The sequence below is a fragment of the Eretmochelys imbricata genome, chromosome 2 (assembly GCF_965152235.1).
Source record: "Eretmochelys imbricata isolate rEreImb1 chromosome 2, rEreImb1.hap1, whole genome shotgun sequence".
Taxonomy (NCBI): Eukaryota; Metazoa; Chordata; order Testudines; family Cheloniidae; genus Eretmochelys; species Eretmochelys imbricata.
In genome coordinates this window covers 221,445,436-221,469,147 of record NC_135573.1, presented here as the reverse complement: position 1 = coordinate 221,469,147, position 23,712 = coordinate 221,445,436, and the positions used below count along the sequence as shown (strand labels likewise).

At 40.6% G+C, this 23,712-nt stretch overlaps 1 protein-coding gene across 6 annotated transcripts in view; it reads left to right on the top strand.

The window, feature by feature from the left end:
- Positions 1-23,712, top strand: part of PPP1R9A (protein phosphatase 1 regulatory subunit 9A) — a 250,421-nt gene that overhangs the window by 213,756 nt on the left and 12,953 nt on the right. For 4 of the 6 annotated variants that reach the window (XM_077808077.1, XM_077808079.1, XM_077808078.1 and 1 more), the window contains 5 exons: positions 4,575-4,732; positions 5,348-5,648; positions 16,121-16,217; positions 16,316-16,393; positions 21,885-22,083. In XM_077808077.1, coding sequence (XP_077664203.1) covers positions 4,575-4,732; positions 5,348-5,648; positions 16,121-16,217; positions 16,316-16,393; positions 21,885-22,083 — 833 coding nt within the window. The remainder of the gene's footprint in view (positions 1-4,574; positions 4,733-5,347; positions 5,649-16,120; positions 16,218-16,315; positions 16,394-21,884; positions 22,084-23,712) is intronic. The other 2 variants (XM_077808081.1, XM_077808080.1) reach the window with 1 other exon arrangement.

Here is a 23,712-nt window from a genome sequence, read left to right as displayed (position 1 = left end):
ATACTGAATCCACCTCTTCAGCACCATCCTCCATAATTGAGGCTTTGCTTGGGATTCACTTGAAGTGCAGGATCCGTAGGGACAATAATGCAAAGAAAAAGGAGAGGTTACTTACCTATACAGTAACTAGAGTTCTTTGAGATGTTTTGTCTGAGTGCTCTGCTACCCTCTCTCCTTTCCCCTCTGCTTTGGAATCCCTGCCTGCTGAACATCAGGGTTGAGAGGGAACTGGAGTGGCAGCAGTCTGGTTCTCCCTTTATGCTCTCAGTCTGGAGCACGTGGAGATGTAGAGCACACCTGCTCTCCTGTGGACATTGCTGACAAAAGTCTCGGACCAGAAGGACATGGGCATGCACACACCTAAAGTGGAGCATCCATAGGGACAAAACAACTTGAAGAACTCCCATTACTGTACAGGTAAGTAACCTCTCCTTCCTAACACAACTTGCAGAAACACTGGATTTGGGGAGAAGTTGAAAGACAACCAGCTGCTAAGGAACTGCAGCAGGCGCTAGTTGAGCTGTTTCCCTCCATGCTAGCACTAAACCAGTTCATGTTGAAACCCCTTATATTGAAATGGTCCTTAGACTTGAAAGCGAGTCTAATGAAAATGGTTTTTGGAGCAAACTAAAGACAGTTGGAGCACTTTTGTATGAGGTATTTTACAAGTTTTCCCGGGGGTTAGAAAAGTTCATATAGAAAAGTAAATTTCTTTAGTGTAGGCAACGCCAATGGGTCTGCTCATATGAGTCAGGGTTTGCAGGATCATGTCCTTCATTTATACCCTTGAAATCAATAGTGCTCCCATTATCACTTCCAAGACTGTGTGACTCTGTAAGTGCTTCATATTACTCCAGTGTTTGTAGAAGGTGAAATTTTCAACTAGCTTCATAAGTTTGCTTATAATAAGAGGAGGACCCCAAGCCACTTTGTGGTTTATTTCAGAGAAATGCACAAAGAGTTACACGGCTGACCTTGCTTAATGTTACAGTTTCAGTGTGACTTGATGGTGCAAAGGATTGCTTTTTACCCCTCCCTATGGGATAGTGATAACATCTCTCCTGCCCAATTAAATAGAGCATAGGAAAATGAGGAGGTGATAATCTACTTGAGATCACTTGATAACTTTGGTATATCCGAAGGTTAGTGCAATGTAACCCAGTATAGAAGGTCTGAAAATCTATTGAAAAGCTTTGAGGCAATTCACTGTAGCTCAGATCCTGAGGTCCTTAGTCAGATTGGAAACTGTTATCAATCTCAGTAGGAGAGTGCCTGAGTAGAAAAAATTAATTAAGTACCTTAGGATTTGCCATAAGAATGGCCATACTGGGTTGACCAAAGCCATACACGCACACTCACCCCACTTTAATAGTTGCAAGATATACAGGTGCTCATTTCCCCCGCCACACACACACACACACAATAAAGACTAATATACTGAGTTCTGTGTATATAAAATATTTGTGTCTCATTCAAGAATTGCACAGTTTGGCCTCTGCTGATCTCTGATCGGCAGTGGTTGGAACAGGAACCAGTTTATCCCAGCCAAGATTTCCACCTGGTTACTATCTAGTTGTACGAGAAATATATATTTAAATACAGTGTTATAAATGCTGTGGTTATTATCTGTCTTTATAAGCAGATCAAATTGGGAAATTCACCAACTTGGCTATGCAGACTTGGAACTTGTCCCAGAAAGCATCTCAGTAATTGACAAAACCACAACTCTTGCACTGTACATATAGGAGTATAGTAAGCTTGTGGGTTCTAATACAGATTGTGCTTGAGAGATTAGTGGGGAGAGGGAAAATTGAAACTGTAAGGAATTTATTTTCTTTCTTGGCATGCAATAAGAGAACAAATTTTAAAAGATTGATTGCATCTTATTACTCTTTCCCAAAATATTCAGGCCTCTTTCAAGTGAAAGATAAAAAGCTTTCTAGAAATAGTGCAATTTTGTTAACACAATTTGTTGAGAGAGTCATGTATTTAAGTTTAAGCTGACTAATACACTTTGTTCATAAGGCATTTTTGGGCGGATCACCTTTTGAGCCCAGGTTTGTCTTTTGTGAAAATGTAGTTCTTTCATTGTTCCATTTTTTGTGAAATGTTATTTTTGAGCATGTGCTCCAGATATGGTGTAGGTCAGCCCATGGTCGAGGGAAGAGAGAAGGTCTAAAAGAGCTAACCTTCCATTTCCATTTGACAATTAGGTTGACAGAGTTTCATGGTAGGCAGGCACTCACATGTGTGTAAGAGAGGAGGGAAGATGGGAGGGTACTGGTACCCAGTTCTTTTTATCTGTGTTAATAATTATGTGTCTGTAATCTCTTCATAAGGACTGTTGGTGAAATTCACCCCTCCCTGTAAAAATCCCAAGTGGTAAGGCTTTGTACAGAGAGGTTGACAGGGGTTGGGTGGTAGAGTTCACCTCCCCAACCTGCATTCAGCCCTCTAGGGTAGCTGTTCCTCTCTGTGGGATCGGACAACTACTACTACCCTGCATGGGGGTTTTGGGCCACTTGGTCAGCATAGTGACAGATCCAGGAGTCTTTCTCATGGCCCATCTTCAGCAACTCCTTTGTCAGCTTTTCAACATGGGCACAAAATGCCCCTCCATCTCACATATGGGCACACCTGTAAGATCATTTCATCTGTGCCTCTATCCTACGAGGCCAAAGCAATGCTTCCAAGGTACAGAGGGCCTTTCATAGGCCCTCCTGAGATGATTCATTTCATTCTATTTGTGTTGTCATGACAAAACTCAGGAAATACCTTTGACATTTTCTTGCATGGAAATTGTATTTCAAACCTCTTGAGGTTTTCCCATAAAGCTGTCACATTCGCTTGCTTGATGACCTTATGAAGTCATTTTACTGGGGGAAAGGTCAGAAACAGTCAACTCCTGTAAGTGGCTAAGGAGATTGTGCTAAAGGGATGATCAGAGTGAAGACTGGCTTCTCCAGAATCCTACTACAGAAAGGTAAGAAGCAAATGACACATGGCTACGTGAGGATGAGGATGTCTTTATATTACAGTAACCCTAAATCCCCATTGTGCTAGGACTATTGGTTTTAGGGTGCTGGTGGGTTTGGTTTTGTTTTTTGGTTGGTTGGGGGTTATTTGGTTTTTTTGCTTTAGAAGGCTTCTGATGTTTGGAAGAGTTCTGAATAAGACGGGAAGATCCAGTGTGGTGATGAGAGGAGCAATTCAAAAGGGGGCAGGGAGGCATAAAGCAGCAGCTGTGGTTGGTAATGATCATGAAGAAAATGCTTTTGTTCACAGAGCAGATGGGGTTGGGAATGGAATTGCCATGCTTGTATTGTCATAACATAAACCTGGAAACCAAACTCCTTCAATTTCCAGGATTCCTCAGTCATGCCACCTCCTTTCTTTTATTGACTTGACTAATAAATTGCAACTCTCAGAATTGTATTGCATACCAGCAGGAATTTAAAAACAGTCTGATGAATCAGATTCCTCATTTTATAGAACAAACACATAGATATACTGTGTATACACACACACAATTGGCCAAATCCCTGGAAAGGTTTGCAACATGGAGAAATGTCTTCTTAGAGTTTCTTTTAAACATAAGGGCCAATTCATAAGTTTTATATGTAGGTTAGACTCATTTACACTCACTCAGACGTCATTTATGCTCAGATACCATTAGCCTGTTTACACCCACACATGAGGGAGCAGCTTCTTTCCTGAGCCAAGATCAACTTGGCACAGGACAGCATCTGTTACGGCTTTCTGATTCTTAAGCTGCACAGGCCCTGCCATCATCCTGCTCCTCTACCTTTAGGTGGCTGGGTTGAGCAACTGGCAAATCGAGCTTTTATGCCAGTTGAAAATTTCCCTTTGCCAGAGAAATTATTAATGGACGAGCTGTGGCCAGATTCCAACCTCTTTGCAGTGCTCGAGTGGCCAAAAAGGACCAGGCCAGGGGCAGGTAATTTGGCCCTGTGAGTCTAAATTGGTGTAATTTATTTGCCAAGGAGCTGGAAGAAGGTGTACATTAAAGATGGGTGAAGGTTACTTTAATATACGCCTTCTTGCTGTTCTTAGTTATGTAAATTACAATGGTGTGGACTTCCTTGCATGTGGATAGAGTGGATATGAGGGAGTCTAAGTTAGTGTAAGTAGGTCTAGTTTACACCCCATTACGTATCACTTATGTATTTGACACCATGGGATGATGTATTGTTTTGTATTATGACTGTTATATTATGGTATGACTGATTGTTACGACTTTACAAAATATTGCACTGATTTACGGGGTCTGATTTTTCAATGTGTGCAACTTTGTGCCTAATATCCATGCACAGTTACTGAAATTGCATTTGTAGATTTGCTAATAGCTTATGCAAATACCTGGCTTTTTCTACATTCATATCATAAATTTGTAGGGCCAGTTTCAGTGATTGCACATGCAAATAAGGCATGCAAAAGTGCATGACATTTGAACATACATTTGCAGATCAGGCCTGTGTGTAATCTGACAAGAGTTAAATTGCTAATTTTATCCAAAGAATGTTATTAAATGTCTTTGAATCCTGTTTAAATAGATTTCAACGAAGCAGTCCCAGAAACAGAGAGGCTAGACTCCAAAGCACTGAAAACTCGAGCCCAGCTTTCAGTAAGGAATAAACGGCAGAGACCTACTAGAACAAGGCTCTATGACAGTATCAGTTCGACCGATGGAGAGGACAGCCTTGAACGAAAGGTGAGAAGGCCTTTGCTTTCTCTTATTCATAGGATGATGTGCTAGATGACCCTTATGATTTGTTTCATCCTGTATCTTCATCCTTTCATTTTAGTGTAGGTAGAATGTATTCATCTGTGGCCAACATATTCTGGATAACAGTCTGAACAGTGTGCAAGTCCTGTTGCCTTGGAGGCAGCACATCCATTTTTCTCACAGGAACAGCAGAATTTCTGTCTTATTTTCATGTATTATGCTATTGTTATATAGGTCACTTCATTGTTTTCCCCCTTTGAACTAACAACGAGCACTATGCATAGCGGGTCATTTAATTTATGTGGGAGGAGAAGCAAACTTGAATCCTGCATTTGTTTGTTTCTCTGTGTGAATGACAGTTAATTTAATATCTACTCTTGGATTTTGCTGACCCTGACTCTTGAACCTGTAAGCAAATTATTAGTATGAAACACCTATGTGTGATATAAAAGGTAACAGTGTGACTTACTAGAATATTGCTTAAAAATATGACGGCTCTACAAACTGTTGTTAAATGAAAGGATTGCATGTTCAAAATAAATGTTGCTCTGATTGGTTGCTAAATGGCATAACTTGCTTTATAATCTCTTATACCCACAGCCTTCAGACAGTTACAGTAGTCCCATGCACATTTCAAAATCACCTCTGCCCATATGTGTGAGAGCATCCTCACCAGCATCAGATTCTGGTGCTTCCTCCCTCTCCCCAGTGGGTAGCAGTGCAGCCTTCTCATTTGACAACGTAGCTGAAAACCAAGAAGGAGGACAGCAGCACAAAGGAGGTGTGCTTTCCCATTATGCTCGGAGAGACACTCCACTTTCCTCTCCTTCAAAATCCAGTCACAGTTCTGAAACATCTCCTTTGCATCACCCAACCAACAGGAATGTTTTACAAGACGAAGGTATAATTATTTTTTACAAATGAGTCAGTGCGTCACTTTGCTCACTTACATTTATGTGGTGCACTCTTCTTGTTTTATTAGCACTTAAGTCTCTAATTCGCCCTATTCTCAAAACCTCTTTTAGACACCTTGGTCAGAAGCTAGCAGTTCTCTTCATTTGGTGGTAGGTAGAAGGGACACAGATTAAGTCAAGACCAGAATTGTTTCTTCTTTTTCCCCTTGAGATGGTTGAAAAAAGGAAGGAGGAAATCACAGAAGTATTTCTGAATTTTTATCCCACATGTTTATTGTTTTTTTAATTTGAAAATGTAAGAGATTCAAACAGTCAAAATTCAAAAAGTTTCAGTCAGCTCCACTTACTTAAGGAGTAGAGCATACCAGACTAGTGCAAACTGTTACTAACTCAAAATCTTTGGGTTGGATATTGGTACTTGTGTTTCATGGTGGAGGTTATATGTAGAAGAGCCAGAGATGAAAGTAAGCCGGTACGCCCTGGTACGGCATACCGGCAAGAGCCGGTGCACCGTTCTGGGACCGGCTTTCCCAGATGGCAATTTAAAGCCTTGGGATAGCGGCGGCAGCGCTCCGTCGGGGATTTAAAGGGCCCTGGAGCTCCAGCCGCTGCTACTGCCCCGGCCCTTTAAATCCCCGCCTGAGCCCTGCTGCCCGAGCCCTGGGGTAGCGGCGGCGGGGCTCTGTCGGGGATTTAAAGGGCCCCAGAGCTCCAGCTGCCACTACGGCCCCGGCATTTTAAATCCCCGCTGGAGCTCTGGTGCCAAAGCCCTAGGGTAGCGGCGGCGGGGCTCCGGAGGGGATTTAAAGGGCCGGGGTGGTAGCAGTGGCTGGAGCCCCAGGGCCCTTTAAATTCCCGACGTAGCCCGGCCGCCGCTACCCCAGGGCTAGGGCAGCAGGGCTCAGGCAGGGATTTAAAGGGCTCAGGAATCCAGCAGCCGCTACCACAGCAGAGCCCCAGGCCCTTTAAAGCTCTGCCAGAGCCCCGGGGTAGCAGTGGCATCCAGGAGTCCCCAGGGCTCCTCAGTGATTTAAAGGGCCCGGGGCTCTGCTCCAGTAGCGACAGCTGGAACCCTGGTTCCTTTAAATTGCCCCCGAACTCTGGGGCTCCCAACCGCCTCTGCAGCTGGTAGCTCGGGCATGATTTAAAGGGCCTGGGGCTCCCAACCGCCAGTACCACAGCTGGAGCCCCAGGTCCTTTAAATCAAGATTTAAAGGGCCCGGGGATTTAAGGCCCTGCCTCTTCCGGTTGAGGCTACCCCTCTTCTGGTTGAAGCCACACCCCCGCTCAGGACTCCGGCATACCGGTAAGTCCTTTAACTTACTTTCACCCCTGAGAAGAGCATAGCATAGATGTTGTAGTTTTGTTAATAGATGAGAGGTTATGTGGTCTTCTGAATTAAGCAAGAGAGCAAAAACCAGAAACTCCTCTGTTCTAAACTCAGTATTTCTAATTGCTTTTTACGAAGCTTTGGCCAAGTCATCTGTTTTCTAACTCAGTTTTCTGAGATGTAAAATAGGGATAATGATACAGTGCATTTTTTGTAGCTCACGCAGATGTTTCAAAGATTAGTTTGGTTGTGCTGCACTTTGAAAACTACAGTATAGTACAAAGTACTACTCCTTTTCCAACTCCAGTGTAGTGCCAATGTTTCTGATTTAGGCATCTCAACTTATAATGTCTCTGTTTACTTAGATCTGGGCATTCCTTAATCATTAGTCAAGTAAAACTAGCATTAATGTCAATGGGAATTCTGTCCAATAAGGACTTAGGACTGGACCTTTAACATCTTCATAAAAGACACTCACTGGATTAAATTAACTAAAAATAAATACTTACTCTGGTTTTGTTGATCTGCTGCTGAAAAATGTTGCCATTGTTTTATTAGGAGTCAAGTTTTTCCCCCTTCATAATATGATAGATAGTAAGGCCCTCTCCAACAGGTTCTTACCAAGATACTGGGTTTGGAAAAGATAAACCCTAACGTCAGCATTCTGAACTTGACACCAGAAAGTCCTATGATATATCCTTGTGTATGGTACTCTAATTGTGGGATAGCTGATAAATTGGAATAAAATCCCAAGCTTGAGTGCAATATCTCGGCTGATAAAAAACTGCAGTTCTGTGTAAATATGTTCATTGGTGAAATCATAAGTGTTGCATGACCTCAGAATTACATTTGATGAAAACTTGACTGAAACTGGTGGTTTTAGATCTCGAAATCTAGTGGAATATGCACTTGCATGGTAAACCCTCCTTCGTTCTTTACTATTGTCTTTTTAGATGTGTTTAATGACATCATTAATTGTAACAAGGGGATTTGAAGCCCACTCAGTGCCCTCTCCCTGCATTGTAGGTCCTGGAACTAATATATATTTAGTTGATACAGAGGTGATATGCTTTTCCCACTATGAACTTTATATGAACAGCCAGTGCTTCTGTGTGTAACTAGAGTTTAATGAGTATGTTAAAATCAAAGTAGAACAAGTTAGTTTCAGTCAGAAACATTTACATTTAATAAGTTCTCCAGGACAGCGATTTCCTCAAGTGTTTCGCAGCCGGTGTTCCAGTGACTGCTTTATAATAGCATTTAATTGATTGTTAACTAGTCTTAAAAATTCTTATTGTACAGGAAATGGGCCAGTAACTAAACACAGTAGATTCTCTTGTTGTGTTTGTGGTGTGGGTTGAGCTGGGTTTGTTTTAGAGACTGAGAGTACTCATATGTGCATGCACACTCCTGTGTAGGTAAGTGGCTATCGACTTAACCTGTAATATCACACCGCTCTGTATACTCTGGTTAGTGAACATAGCACCTTTCAAGTATTTGTCTGAAGTGTTATGAAAAGCCATAGCTCTAAGCAGTTACAACATAATGAGAGAGATTACATTCCAAAGTTATGTTTAAGTTTCTAATTTTTTTTAGAATAGTTCTAGCTCAGATTCTCTTTTGGGGTGTGGCTATTTTGTACAGCAATATCAGCATCCCCACTCTAAAGACAGCAGATGTGGTTACTGACGGATCCTCTGGTTCTGTAAAGCTACTTCTCCTACCCTACTGCTGCTGGCTTCGGAAGTGTGGTTCTGGGAAGAGCTAGGCCTGGGCGTCTCGATCAGCTCCTTGGTGCTGTTAGCTGTGGATGTGAGTTAGAGTAGTGCTTTCCCTGAATTACACTGTGTACTGCTCAGCTGTAGCTGAAGATCTGGGCTTTTGTTTATAAAGCAGCCCCCTTCAAAATGACTAGGCGTTAAAAAACCAGCCAACCAAAACCCAGTTAAAGTAAGATTAAAACATTAAAAAAATTAAGCAAAATACTAAAAAGCCAAACAACATGATCAAAACAGATTATCAAAGAGACATTCGGTCCTTGGGGCCAATTACACCACTTATGGGAATGGCACATCTCCAATAACTTAAATAGAATCATGAGCACAGAAAATTTGCCCCAGTATTTTTAGAAATATCTCCTTTGCCACCAAGAGAAAATGTAGTATAATTGTTTAATTGGATTAGATTTCTGTGCTACTGTGCTATCAGAGAAATAACATCCCTAATTATAACAATAAAGGAAATAATACAAATTGAAATCTTAATTTTCCAGGACCAATATGTAGTCTTTTGATATTTGAAAATATGCAGGATGTTATTCACAAGGTCAGATTAAATTATCATATTGGTTTCCTCTGGCCTTAAACATCTATGAAATCACTGTTTGATCATAAACTACTAATATATTATTTGCTATTTATCTAATGTTATACAAATATATTTTTTGTGTATGATTGGTTTAATAAAACACCTGTATGGATGTTGTGTAGCATTCTAGTTAGTGACAAGTCCTGAAGAAACACACACATGAATTTGCAGAACTACTAACTGTGGTGTATAACCCACTTAAATAAGCCTCTGTATCAGATGACTAGAGGTGAGCTAATATAACGCCGATTTTTTTAAAAAGGTTCCAAAAGCAGTCCTGGCAATGACAGGCTGGTTAGCCTAATTTCAGTACCGGGCAAATTGGTTGGAATATAGTAAAGAACAGAATTATCAGACACATAGATTAACATGATTTGGTATGAAAAGAGTGAACATGGCTTTTGTAAAGGAAAATCATGCCTCACCAATGTAGTAGAATTTTTTGAGGGGGTCAGCAAACATATGGACCAGGGTGATCCAGTGAACATAGTATACTTGAACTTTCAGAAAGCCTTTGACAAGATCCCTCACCAAAAGCTCTGAAGCAAAGTAAGTAGATAATAGGGTAAGAAGGAAGGTCCTCTCATGGATCAGTAACTGGTTAAAAGGCAGGAAACAAAGGACAGGAATGAATAGTTTTCAGAATGGAGAGAGGTAAATAGTGGTGTCCCCCACGCATCTGTTCTAGGACCAGTGCTGTTCAACATAGTCATAAATTATCTGGAAAAAGAGGTAAACAGTGAGGTGGCAAAGTTTGCAAATGATACAAAATTACTCAAGTTAGTTAAGTCCAAAGCTGTCTGCAAAGAGCTACAAAGCAATCTCCCAAAACTGGGTGGCTAGGCAACAAACTGACAGATGAAATTCAATATTGATAAATGCAAAGTAATACATATAGGAAAATATCATTCCAACGATGTATACAAAATGATCGGGTCTAAATTAGCTGTTATCACGCAAGAAAGAGATCTTGGATCATTGTGGATAGTTCTCTGAAAACATCCACTCAATGTGTAGTGGCGATCAAAAAAGCTAACAATGTTAGGAACCGTTAGGAAAGCATTAGATAATAAGACAGTAAATATTATAATGCCACTATATGAATCCATGGTATGCCCTTGAATACTGTGTGCAGTTCTGGTCTCCCCATCTCAAAAATGTATATTAGAATTGGAAAAGGTATTAAAAATGGTAATAAACATGATTAGGGATATGGAACAGTTTCCATATGAGGAGAGATTAAAAAGACTCAGACTTTTCATCTTGGAAAAGAGACAACTAAGGGAGGTTATGATAGTGGCCTATAAAATCATGAATGGTCTGGAGAAAGTGAAGAAGGAAGTGCTGTTTGCCCCTTCACATAACAAGTACAAGGGGGCCACCTGATGAAATTAATAGGCAGTGGGTTTAAAACAAAAGGAAGTATTTCTTCATGCAACACACAGTCAACCTGTGGAACTTGTTGCCAGGCGATGTTGTGAAGGACAAAAGTATAACTGGGTTCAAAAAGGTGTTAGATAAGTTCATGGAGGAAAGGACCATCTATGTCTATTAGCCAATATGGTCAGGAAAGCAAAACCATTCTCTGGATGTCCCTAAACCTCTGACTGCCAGATGCTGAGACTGGACAACAGCTGATGCATCACTGGATAATTGCCCTATTCTGTTCATTCCCTCTGAAGCATCTGGCATCAGTCACTGTCAGAAGACAGAATACTGGGCTAGATGGACCATTGGTCTGACTCAATGTGTCCAGTCTTACGTTCTTCCAGCATTATGATCCAGGCATGCACATTTATTGGGAGATAATGGCATGCAATCTAATCCTTTTCAGTCAATCTGTTTATATCCAAACTAGTTAGTTTATAATATCTCTTGCATGATGCCAGGGACAGCCAGACAATTGCACAAGTAGGCAGTTCATTTCTGTATTCCATTCAGAAGGCTTGTCCATTTCACAGTTTCAGAATGCAAGGCCCTCATGAACCTATTATCAAGGAGGAGGGCAGGTAGTTTTGGCAGGGATAACATGGGAAGTTGTTAAAATGTGCCAGTTCAGTCTATTCTGAAACATCTGATTTTCTCAGAAAGAGACACGTTTTCAGTATACACAGAAAGCACTGACAGAATAAATTGTGCCAGATCGATAGAACTGTGTCAAGGCCCTAACTGTATCTGTTGGCTGGGGTGGGGGAGAATCCTTCTGGAAGGTGAACAGGCAGCAAGATTGAAAGTCAGGAGGCAGGTAGGGAAGCTCCACATATGTGATGGAGTGAAAAGGGGCTATTTCTTGTATACTCTAAATTAGGAAAAGACCAGTTCCTTCTAAAATCTAGAATTAATTTATTACCAGTGTAAATCCTTATCTGCAGATCCTAACTCACCAAAATAGTCTTGTTTCCTATGGAAATAAATAAGGGTTTACAGGACTGCCCGCAAAACATATATAATCCAGCAAAGCCATGTTTGTTTTTCAGTTGTTAGTAATATTTTATTTTAAAAAAATTGAAGTGTGTTTCACAACTTTCATAGTGTTTGTCTCCCCAATCGTTTCAGCTCTGCTCTTCTTCCTCTCGTTCTTTTTTCACTGTCTTCTCTTCATGGTAGATCCTCAAAGCACTCTGTTATAATAATGAAAAATGTACAAAAAATCTCTGTCCCAGCTTGTTTCTCTGCTTTGAGTTATGGATATAGATGATATTCTAATGCACAAACTGGGCTTCTCCATACATAGCAAAAAACATTTCAAAATCGGGACACAATTTCAAACTAAAGTGAATGTTGGATTGAATATCAACCTGGATTTGATCCTGTTTTGTAGCTGGTGTTTTGGTGTTTTCACTCTGTCCCTTTCCTGACTGCCTGTCACAAACCCAACACACATTGTAGATTCATTCAGTTCAATTTTATTCTGATTTTAAATAATAGTGATAAAATAAGGGGACTAGTCTGGGAATTCCTAATGCTAAAGGATACACAGCAGTCTTTTCACTGAGAATCTGAAAAGTTTAAAACTGTTAACTGACAAGAATACACAGTAAAGACAAAAGAGACACCTTAAAACTATTTTCTGTACACTGGGGTAAAAATTGCATAGTAGTCTCATCAGCCTTTGTTGTAGGATGGATTGCTGCTCAAGAGAGTTTGGCATGTGTTTTGCTGCTTTGTGTACTACCACTCTTACTCCTGGGGGAATTCTGCTCCAAAAAATTAAAAATTCTATGCCCAATATTTTAAAATTCTGCATATTTTATTTGTCAAAATAACAATATAATCAGGCCAGTTTCAATTATTTTTGTAATTTATTTCAAAATACCTGTCAGCAAGTATGTCTGTAACAATGCAGACAGCAAAAAAGATGCAGGAAATGTTTTTTGACAAATAGATTCCTTACTAGGCATATTAATAGAGAACTTTGAGTCATATTCATTTAAACTACAATACAGAACCATATTTCCCACACCCCTCAAAAGCAGTGGAAAGGCTTGGAGGAGTTAGGGGTAATGGAAGAACTGAGGGAGAGGGAAATAATTGCTGGGAAGGAGCCTGGGAGTGAACTTGGGGGGGGGTTATTGGGTGTGGGTGGGAGAAGTATGGAATGCTTTTGGCAGCGGGAGGAGAGGGATTGTTAGGGAGATGGAGAGCCTCCCCCATGCAGACTCTGGTTACTCCTAGCCTCTCTCATTGAGTCAGACACATCTGCTCCTGTCCCAGTGTGTCCCTGCACACCCATCCCCATATATCCCTGCAGCCTCACTACCACCTACCACTCCTCCCCTCCGTCCCCATGTCCCTACACCTCCATTCAGCCACTCCTCTGTTCCCATGTAGCCCTGCATCCCCATTCAGCCACCATATCTCCATGTGTCCCTGAACCCCTATCCCCATATGGCCCTGCACCCCCACTTAACAGCCCATGGCTCAATGCTGTCACGCCACTAGCTCCTGTGTCCCTCCCCCAGTCTGTCCCCCCTCCCTCTAGCCCTTCTGAATAGGGTTGCCATGTCTCCAGTTTTCGACTGGAACGCTGGTCAAAAAGGGATCCTGGTAATTCTGCTGACCTGGCTGCTGAAAGTCCAGTCGGCGGTGCAGCGGGGCTAAGGCAGACTCTGCGCAGCTCCCAGAAGTGGTCACCATGTACCTGTGGTCCCTAGGTACAGAGACAGCCAAGGTGCTCCATGTGCTGCCCCCCACCCGAATGCTGGCTCCGCAGCACCTATTGGCTGGGAACTCCGGGGCAGTGCCTGTGGGCAGCGCATAGAGGCCCCTGGCTCTTCTGCCTAGGGCTGTAGGGACATGCCATCCACTTCTGGGAGCTGTGCAAAGCCAGGGCAGGCAGGGAGCCTGTCATAGACCCCCTGAACCCTCCTCTGTACCCCCTGCCCCAGATTGGAACCCTCTCCAATACCCTAACTCATTTCAAGAGCCCACACCCTAACCCTCTGCCGCAGCCCTGAGCCCCCTTCCGCACCCCATACCCTGCACCACCTCCTGCACCCCAACCCTCTGCCCCAGCCCAGAGCCCCCTCCTGCATCCCAAACCCCTCATCTCCTGCTGGAGCCAGAGCCCACACCCCTCCTGCACCCCAAAATCCTCATCCCTGACCCCACCCCAGAGCCCTTACCCCCACTCATACCCCAAGCTCCTGCCCCAGCCTGGTGAAAGTGAGTGAGGGTAGGGGAGAGCAAGCGATGTAGGGAGGGGGGATGGTGTGAGCAGGACAGGGTTGGAGCCTCAGGGAAGAAGCGAGGCAAGGATGTTTGGCTTTGTGTGATTAGAAAGATGGCTACCCTACTTCTGAACCCCAGTCAATGTGACTGGGGCCGACTCAGCAGCCCCATGTACCCCACACTGTCCGTCCCTCTATATCCTGTGTCTCCTCACCTGATCTCGTGGGCAGGGTGCTGTGAGGAAAGTAGCCTTTCCTCCTCCCTATCCACAGCTGCCTGCCCTCTGATCTGGTGCCACAGCAGCCTCTGGTTGGCAAAAAGTGTAACTGCAGTACCTGTCCAGCAGAATCTATTTTCTGCAGAGAAAAAAATCTTCAGGGGACATGAATTCTGCACATGCGCAGTGGCACAGAATTCCACCAGGAGTATAGTCTTTGGCTCCCCTTTTGGGAATTTGATGCTCGTTTTCAGTTTTGGCATAAGGCCAGGTGTCAGACCTTAATGAATGCCTTATGTAAAGCATAAACCATGGTCACTGAAAACAACTTGTTTTTAGAGTGTTGTATTTCGTGGCCTGCCACATCTGCCTCATGGGTTGCTTGTGCATTGGGTTTCATGAACAAAAAATGCCAAAATGTTATTTTCAGTGTAAAATATTTAAGTTTCTCAGTTGCTGCACTGCAGCAAACTATTTTTGAGGAAGCCCTTAGTGATTCTGCAAGCTGTTCATGCCAGTGCAGCCCTGTGCCTCTGAAAAGCCCCTTGAATGAGTAGCATGCAGGGTAGGGGACTTAGAGAGCAAAGCTGTGCTTGTGATAGTTTGTTTTTTGCTTGTATAATGTCAACAGACCCCGGTCGTCGTCGGCCGGGATCAAACCCTGGGAGCTTAGGATCTTAACGTGTGAGCCTCTACTGCATGAGCTAAAAGACGCATGTCTCTTAGCCAAAGCTGTAGCAGTCTCATCAATGTCGAGCTGGTTTAGCTGCCACTAGAGGGGAACGGTGTGTCACACCAAGCAGGTATGGGTTACACTTGCTTGCTTATTTATTCTTAATTCTGAGAGCTTGATTTACCCCAGTGAAATCAGGAGTATATCTACTGAAGCCAATGGAGTTGTTCCAGTGTGGAACCAGTGTAAATGTGATCAGAATCAGGATGTAAGACTATACTGTAAAAGTCACGAAGAAACCTAAGGAAACGAATGGCTGACCTTCATTCATTCCCTGTAGAATACTTAGAGACATGTTCAGTCACACCCACATTTGTGTGAAATTTTTTTAACTGCTATATTTTTTTCATTTTGTTTGCTTTAAGTATTTTACAGCACTTTTGTATAGTCAGTTTCACTGTTTTGACTATAGGGGCTGTGTTATCTGTTTCCCCTTTTGTTTTGTTTTTTTAGGGTTATCACACAGTAACAGAGAGAGGAAAGATATGATTGTAAAATGGCAGAGATTGCCACAGGGTCTCAGAGCAGGTGTAGAAACGGAAGCTATTTTTAACTCATTTTTACAAATTGACTAGATTACAAGCTGACAGTGTCTCCTTTAATCAGGTCATGAAAACAAAATAGTTTATTATCTCTTGGCACTCCTGTCATAAAAATTATCCAGTTCTCAAAAGCTACTGGAGTCTTTCAGAACAGATATTCAACAGCCATTTTTGACAGTAAAGTATACTCCCAAAAGCTTGTTCTTTGCAAAAATAGAGATTAGATAGATCCTCCAGGAGTTTTAAAATGGCGCTTTTTTCATATTTCTCCTTATTAGCCTTATATGTGGCTTGCCTTAGTACAAATTCTTACATTAAAACCCAGTTAAAATAAGTCTCCCCCACCCCCATTTTCCCCTCAGTACTTTCTCTCAAGTTTCCAAGCAGTTCATTGAGGTACTACTTATATCATTTTTACCACTTCTTCTCAAAGAAGGGACGTTATTTCTGTAGTTGCATCTAATTAAATGACATGCCCCACTATTTATATAGCTATATAATGTGTATGTATGTACAAATGCACATGTACACAAACTCTTCTGGAGTTACTGTTTAATATCAGATAAAATAATAATGTATATTTTTTTTCATGTACAAAGATATTGTAGGTGGTCACACAGGTCCCCAATCATCAAGAGCAACCAGCCCTACTATGGGGCAGGCAGAAAAAATAAAGCGAAAGCTTGTGGATCTTGGGTAAGCATTTTTTTATTTTAAAACTAGATTTTTATTAGAAGGGGATGGAAAGCTAAGTTTCAAATGACATTTGTTGATGGTCTGTAATCTTGTTATAGGGCTCCCTTGAGAAGGAGTTCCCACAAGGGCAAGAAATGGAAAGAGAGAGAAGTCATTAGGGTGGCCTGTGGCACCAGGTATGGGTAAAACAACAAGGATGTAATCCGTCTCATCCCAAAATCCTTGGCAAAACTGTGCTATCCAGTAGATAAAACCACTGATAGTCCACCTTTCCTGTGTGTATTGCTAAAATAAAGTAATACCCGTGGGGCCAGCTTTCATGAATCCCTGTTATAGCCAGTTGTTTTTAAGAAGAAACTGACACTGATGAGAGGATATTTTAACAAATAGCAAAATAATAAGTGCTCATACTCTAAAAATAGATTGAGCCACATAATGCCCAAGATAGGCCTATGCTCCCATTGACAACGATGGAAGTTGCACACACAGATTATTATAATTCACACACACATACCTATATAAAATATTAGGGCTGTCAAGCGATTAAAAAAATTCATCATGATTAATTGCGCTGTTAACAAAAGAATACCATTTATTTAAATATTTTTGGATGTTTTCTACATTTTCAAATATATTGATTTCAATTACAACACAGAATACAGAGTATATAGTGCTCACTTTATATTTATTTTTGATTAAAAATATTTGCACTGTAAAAAAAAAAACAAAAGAAAAGGTATTTTTCAATTCACCTAATACAAATACTGTAGTGCAATCTCTTTATCATGAATGTTGAATTTACAAATGTAGAATTATGTAATTATGTAAAAATAACTGCATTCAAAAATACAACAATGTAAAACTTTATAGACTACAAGTCTACTCAGTCCTACTTCTTGTTCAGCCAATCACTTAGACAAATAAGTTTGTTTACATATGCAGGAGATAATGCTTCCCACTTTTTGTTTACAGTGTCACCTGAAAGTGAGAACAGGCGCTCACATGGCACTATTGTAGCCGGCATTGCAAGATATTTGTGTGCCAGATGCACTAAAGATTCATATGCCCCTTCATGCTTCAACCACCAATCCGGAGGACGTGTGCCTGTGCTGATGATGGGTTCTGCTCAATAACAATCCAAAGCAGTGCAGACCGATGCATGTTCATTTTCATCATCTGAGTCAGATGCCACCAGCAGAAGGTCGATTTTCTTTTTTGGTGGTTCGGGTTCTGTAGTTTCTGCATCAGTGTTGCAGTTTTAAGACTTCTCAAAGCATGCTCCATACCTCGGCCCCCTCAGATTTAGCAAGGCACTTCAGATTTGTAAACCTTGGGTCGAGTGCTGTAGCTATCTTTAGAAATCTCACATTGGTACCTTCTTTGCGTTTTGTGAAATCCGCAGTGAAAGTGTTCTTAAAATGAACAACATGTGCTGGGTCATCATCCGAGACTGCTATAACATGAAATATATGGCAGAATATGGGTAAAACAGAGCAGGGGACATACAATTTTCCTACAAGGAGTTCAGTCACAAATTTAATTAACGTATTATTTTTTTAATGAGCATCATCAGCATGGAAGCATGTCCTCTGGAATGGTGGCCGAAGCATGAAGAGGCATATGAATGTTTAGCATATCTGGCATGTAAATACCTTGCAATACTGCCTACAAAAGTGCCATGTGAATGCCTGTTCTCACTTTCAGGTGACTGTAAATAAGAAGCAGTCAGCATTATCTCCTGTAAATGTAAAGAAACTTGTTTGTCTTAGTGATTGGCTGAACAAGAAGTAGGACTGAGTGGACTTATAGGCTCTAAAGCTTTACATTGTTTTGTGTTTGAGTGCAGTTATGTAACAAAAAAAATCTACATTTGTAAGTTGCTCTTTCATGATAAAGAGATTGCATTACAGTACTTGTATTACTTGCATTGAAAAATACTATTTCTTTTATCATTTTTACAGTGCAAATATTTGTAATAAAATAAAGTGAGCACTGTACACGTATTCTGTGTTGTAACTGAAATCAATATATTTGAAAATTTAGAATAATATCCAAAAATATTGAATAAATTTCAATTGGTATTCTGTTATTTAACGGTGCAATTAAAACTGTGATTAATTGTGATTTAACTTTTTTAATTGCAATTAATTTTTTGAGTTAATCCTGGGGAGTTAACTGTGGTTAATCGACTGCCCTATAAAATATATGTGAGGCCCTTTACCCTAAAAGCTTGACACACGTTTCACACAACACTGAAAAGCAGCCTTTGATGGGTTGGAGGACAGCAGACCTTAAATACATTTTGCAGCAGCCGGATAGAACAGCTTGTTTCAGAAAGTGAACAGCTTCATAACAATTTGAAGATACATAGGAAAATTACATATTAGAATTAATTGCTTAATGAGACACCATCTTCAGCACCTCTGTTCACTCAAACTCAAAAACCCAGAAGTGGCAACACCACACCTCTTTGCGAACTTTCCTTGAAGATCTCCTGTGCAAGTACTGAGGAGCTCTGACCAGATCCCAAACCTAGGTAGCATGGCTGCAGGCATGAAAGGGTGAGCCTTTTAGTTAAATGCCAGAAATGTTATGGTAGAATAATACATTCTAAAAACTATAAAAAAAAAACCCTGATCCAAAACTTGCAGAAAGCAACACAAATGCAAAAGAAAAACAATAATATAAATGAACAATCAAAGTAAATAAATTCATCCAACTGTGAATTCTCTGCAGAAATATCTTTTTGACTTGGGCATGTACACAGTGATTTGTGGAACTTTGCTGAAAAACCAACATACAGATAAGCTTAAAACTTTTTACAAGCATTAAGCCAAAGTTCTAACCTTGTATCTGAGAGGAGGATTGTTGCACTGAATATAATGTTCTGGATTGGTGCACTCAACTTCCAGTGATGTCAGTGAGAGTAGCTAGCCATGTCCTATTTTGGGGTAAATCACTGCAGCTCCATTGAAATCAGTGGAGCTACATCTGTTTACACCATCTGAGGACCTGACTCATTGTGTGCCTCTCTAAGGCTATGTATAGCTTGTGCTATATATTGCTGTATGTCTCTGGGGAAAAAGAGAAATTTGTAAAAGAAAACTGTATGCAGTGATGCGTATCTGTGAGAGATATAGAATCTTTAGTGAGTTTATTTAGCATTTGAATGATAAACCAAAGGGAAAAAAATGAATCTTTCCTTGCCTGTGAGAAATAACCCCTAGAGTAGAATTGTTTTCTTATTTGACTGTACAAAATATCTGTTCCTTTCTGTGAGAAATAGTCAAGAGCAGACTGAGAATCAGTAAATAGTGAAATATAACCTGATCATTCATTTCTATTAGCCTTTCATTTTTCACTGCTGAATATGCCTGCTTTTGGATTCAGTTGTTGAAGGCAAAGATTGATATTGCCTCTCTCAAAATTCATGAGCTTTTACAACTCTCATTACACTTCTGTAAACTGGAACGTTTTTATCACTATGTAACGTTTTAAAGACTGCTTGTACTTTCCTTTGTTTCTGACTCTAAAGAATTTGTTTCTCAAGATCTTTGGATTCTAGGGAAGGATGCTTTCCCTAGAATCCAAAGATGAGGAAGCTCTTTGAACACAAGAGACCGATCCCTATTATAATGATTTATTTCCAGTAGAGTGACTGATTGAAGTAGAATTAATCCTTTTTTCAGATACATGCTTCATGTACTATTTTGCCATTGTTGGCATTTGTACAGATTGTACTCTCCTCCGTGGCCACCACTGGTCATAGATAAATCAGAACTGCCTCAGTTCTGCAATGAAGGTAGGAAGCATGAGTTCTCCTGCCCATGCAGCAGAATGAGCCTACATGTTATCCATCCCAGCAATGTAGAGAACACCTGTATTCTTCCCTGCACAGCAAGATTTGGGGAAAGATCTGGGGTGAGCTTAAGGGAGGAGCAAGAGTGAGGCTGATTGATCTTCCACTGTGTGTATGGCCATCTTTACTGGGGAGGGGGATTCCTGCTCTGCCGCTGTGGGTGGACCTTATGCCAAACCTGGCTACTCGTTGAGGCTAGGGATGGGAAAGATTTGGCCTCGAGCAATCAGGCTTGTCTGCTCCAGCCAGAGAACAGCTGATCCATTTTCTGCTTACTGTATTTTAAATAAGCTGCTTTTTTTTACGATATGAAGTTGTGTGTTTTTAAAAATGTACCTGGTCATTTGTCCAGCATTTCTCTGGGTTGGTACCAGAGTTCAGTTAGTATAAATGGCCTGTACTTTGAGATATGGTATGGTCAGAAAAAACAACACTCAGGCACTGTTCAGTTCTCATCTGCCACCAACTTGCTTTGGTAGTCATTTACCCTCTCTGTGCCTCGGTTTCTCTATCTGTAAAATGGGTGCAATACTTCCTCCTTCACAGAGCTGCTGAGGATTAGTAAGTAGGTAAATGGTTATAAATCAGTTTGAAGGCTTGAAGTGATAAGTATTCCTTCCCCTTCTTAAAAATACTGCAGCATGCTAATATATGGGGATATTTGGAAATTGAATTTTTAAAATAAATATGGCTCTAGGTTCTGTACAATCATCATAAATACACCCAAATTTTATTAGCGCAAATAAGTCTCCACCCAACAAAATATAATTAGCTCCATGTGCCTGCTCTTTAGCCCTAATGAGCCCTCTTGATCTAGATTGTATTATTCTAAAGTTAGGGTAACCAACTAAAATGATATGTATGCATGAAAGAAGAGCCTTTTGAAGTGTCAAGGCCTTAGGAATATACCCAGCATATACAGATAAAAAGCATAAGAAAGACGAGGGCTAAAATCCTGCTCTGACACCACTATAAAGATCGGGGGACTCCATTAATTCCAATGGAGTTATGCCAGATTTACACTGGTGGCCAGGGGCGCTGGAACAATTTGTATAGTAGCGGTGCTGATTGCCATTGAACCAAACTGTAAACCCTCTCTGTGATGGAAATCACTTCAAGCCAGGGGGTGCTGCTGCACCCCAAGTTCTGGCACCTATGCTGGTGAAACTAAATACAGAATTTTGCTGTGAGATCCAGGGGCAGAGTTAAATACATGTATTTTAAAGCAATAGAACCATTCAGTTCTGAAACAGGCTATCATAAATCCTGCTCAAAAGGTATCTCAAATTATAGCCAACCCCCGTGGGCCAAATTCTGGCCTCAGTTAGGTCCCAGCAGCCCCAGTGATTCTAGAATGTAAATTCTTTGGGCAGAGGCCCAGACTTTATAGCTTGTCCATAAAACACCTAACACACTTGGACACAATAGAGGTAATAATTTACCCTTAGTCTTATAACTGTTAGCTTTTCCTCGATGATGACAATCAATTAATTCTATTTTTGTTTTAGCAAAGGTAAGCTGATCATTTGATTAGGTTTACCTAAAAAAAACTTAATATAGAAAAGTCTTTAAGATTTATGTCAGGATACTGATATTACATATAGAGAACTTGAGTTCAAAAACTACCCTTTTCTCCCTTTATCTAATGGTATGTTTTCAGAATACCAATACCTACAAGTTATTTTAGTGTTCAGCCATGTTTTTAGAAGTAATTGCTCTTTTTGTAATTATGTTATTTTAAATCATTATTAATTTGTTTATTGAGTTTTATAATCTAACACAGATCCTGGCTCCTTTCTGTTAAACAGGACCACTAGAGAGATGCTGGAGAGCTCAACAAGCAATGCATCTATGTCAGAGCGATCCTCCTCTCTCCCCCATAGCATACCATTCACATGGTATGGAGAGAGTGGCAGAGGATCCAATTCTTCCAGCAACCTGCCTTCATCTAGCAGCTCAACTGAACCATCCTCTGAAAATCTAAGTCCAGCTAAAAAAGGGTCCAAGGTAGAAAACAAAAGCTACCTTATTCCCAGTATGTGGGAAGCTCAATGCTTCAGGAGAAATAAAGAGCCAATGTGGTAATACTGCAATAAACAATGCATGGTGTTCATTGTACAGTAAAAACACAGCATTTTTAACACTACCATTCCAGATTGTATATACCTTTTTTATTCTCTCTCTCTTTTGATGTATGTTATGAGTAAGATAGGTATGATGTGCTGCACCATACCAAATGGCAGCAGTGGAAAATAGCATTTTTATCCACAGAACAAATGCTAGATTTGTGTATTAAATTACAGATATTTTACCGCATTTTTCAGGACTGATTGTCGAGGGGAGGGAGTATCTAAACTCTGTTTAATCTCTCAAAGTGAGATGTTTGCAAACTAAGAAATGTCAATAATGTACACTGTTTGCAGTGTTTTTGTAGCTCTGTCGGTCCCAGGATATTAGAGAGACAAGGTGGGTGAGGTAATATCTTTTATTGGACCAACTTTTGTTGGTGGAAGAGATCACTTTCAGACTTCACTGTCAGTTATTTGCCTTTTCTCCACAATAACAAATCTGCCTGTTGCACATGTTGGATATCAGATTTAATTCCATTTCTGAAGATATTTGAAGTAAAAAACATGAATTATTTAAAATATTTCTGTGATTCCTTTCTATGTGCATGAAAGCTTTCAGCATGATAGCCCTAAAATGTATTGTACATAACTTTCCTGTGTTGTTTAATCTGTTTTCATCTGTGGGAAATATTTCTCTAGCAGAATATACCTTGTTATAGCCTGTGCACGTCACTATTTATATTGGGCTGGAAAAGAAACTGAAGTGGTTCTGACCCTCCTTTTCAGGAGCATGACTCCAAGTGACATTAATTTTTCACATATGCAGTAGCAATTTTCAAAGTTTTCAAGGGCATTTACCATTCCTTAGGGCCTACATAGGAATCTACAAGATCGCAGAACTCTGACTGGAAACAAAATCTTACCGTTATGTGGAAAGAAAGACAAGATTACCTGATTTGGATTGAGCAAAGATAGGGCACGTAAAGGTGACACTGAGTGTATGTGGGGGGAGATTTTCAAAGGGACAAAGAGTAGATGAGTGTACCCAATTTTCATGTGATGTCATTATCCCACTAGTTCTCCAGAGGGACTTCCAGCAGAAAAAGGGAGGTCAAGACTTGATATTTTTCATATTTTTTAAAAGAGCTAGTTGAAAAACATGTGGGTTTTGTTGTTGTTGTTTGTTTCTTTGCACTGACTTACACTTTTTACATTATTGCACTTTCATCTGTGGATTTGAACACCAAGGATGTGGAGTCTGGATCTGCTTGTTTTTTTATTGCCCCTCAGGCGCATCAGGAATTCCTTAATATTTTGTGTTGTTTTGAAATTAAACTGTTTTCCAAACTCTGATGCAGATCTGTTGCCAATTGTAGTATTCCCCAGTGGTGATTTTTATGATTTCTAGGAATATATATGAATCATGGAGTAATATTTTGCTCACCTTTGCTATAAAGTATAATATTTGTCATTTCATTTTTAAGGAAAATAAATGTCTATTTTGTGGTTACTGTTGCAGCGAATAGCAGCACCTAACATCGGAAGGTCTCCTTTACCTTCTGTCTTA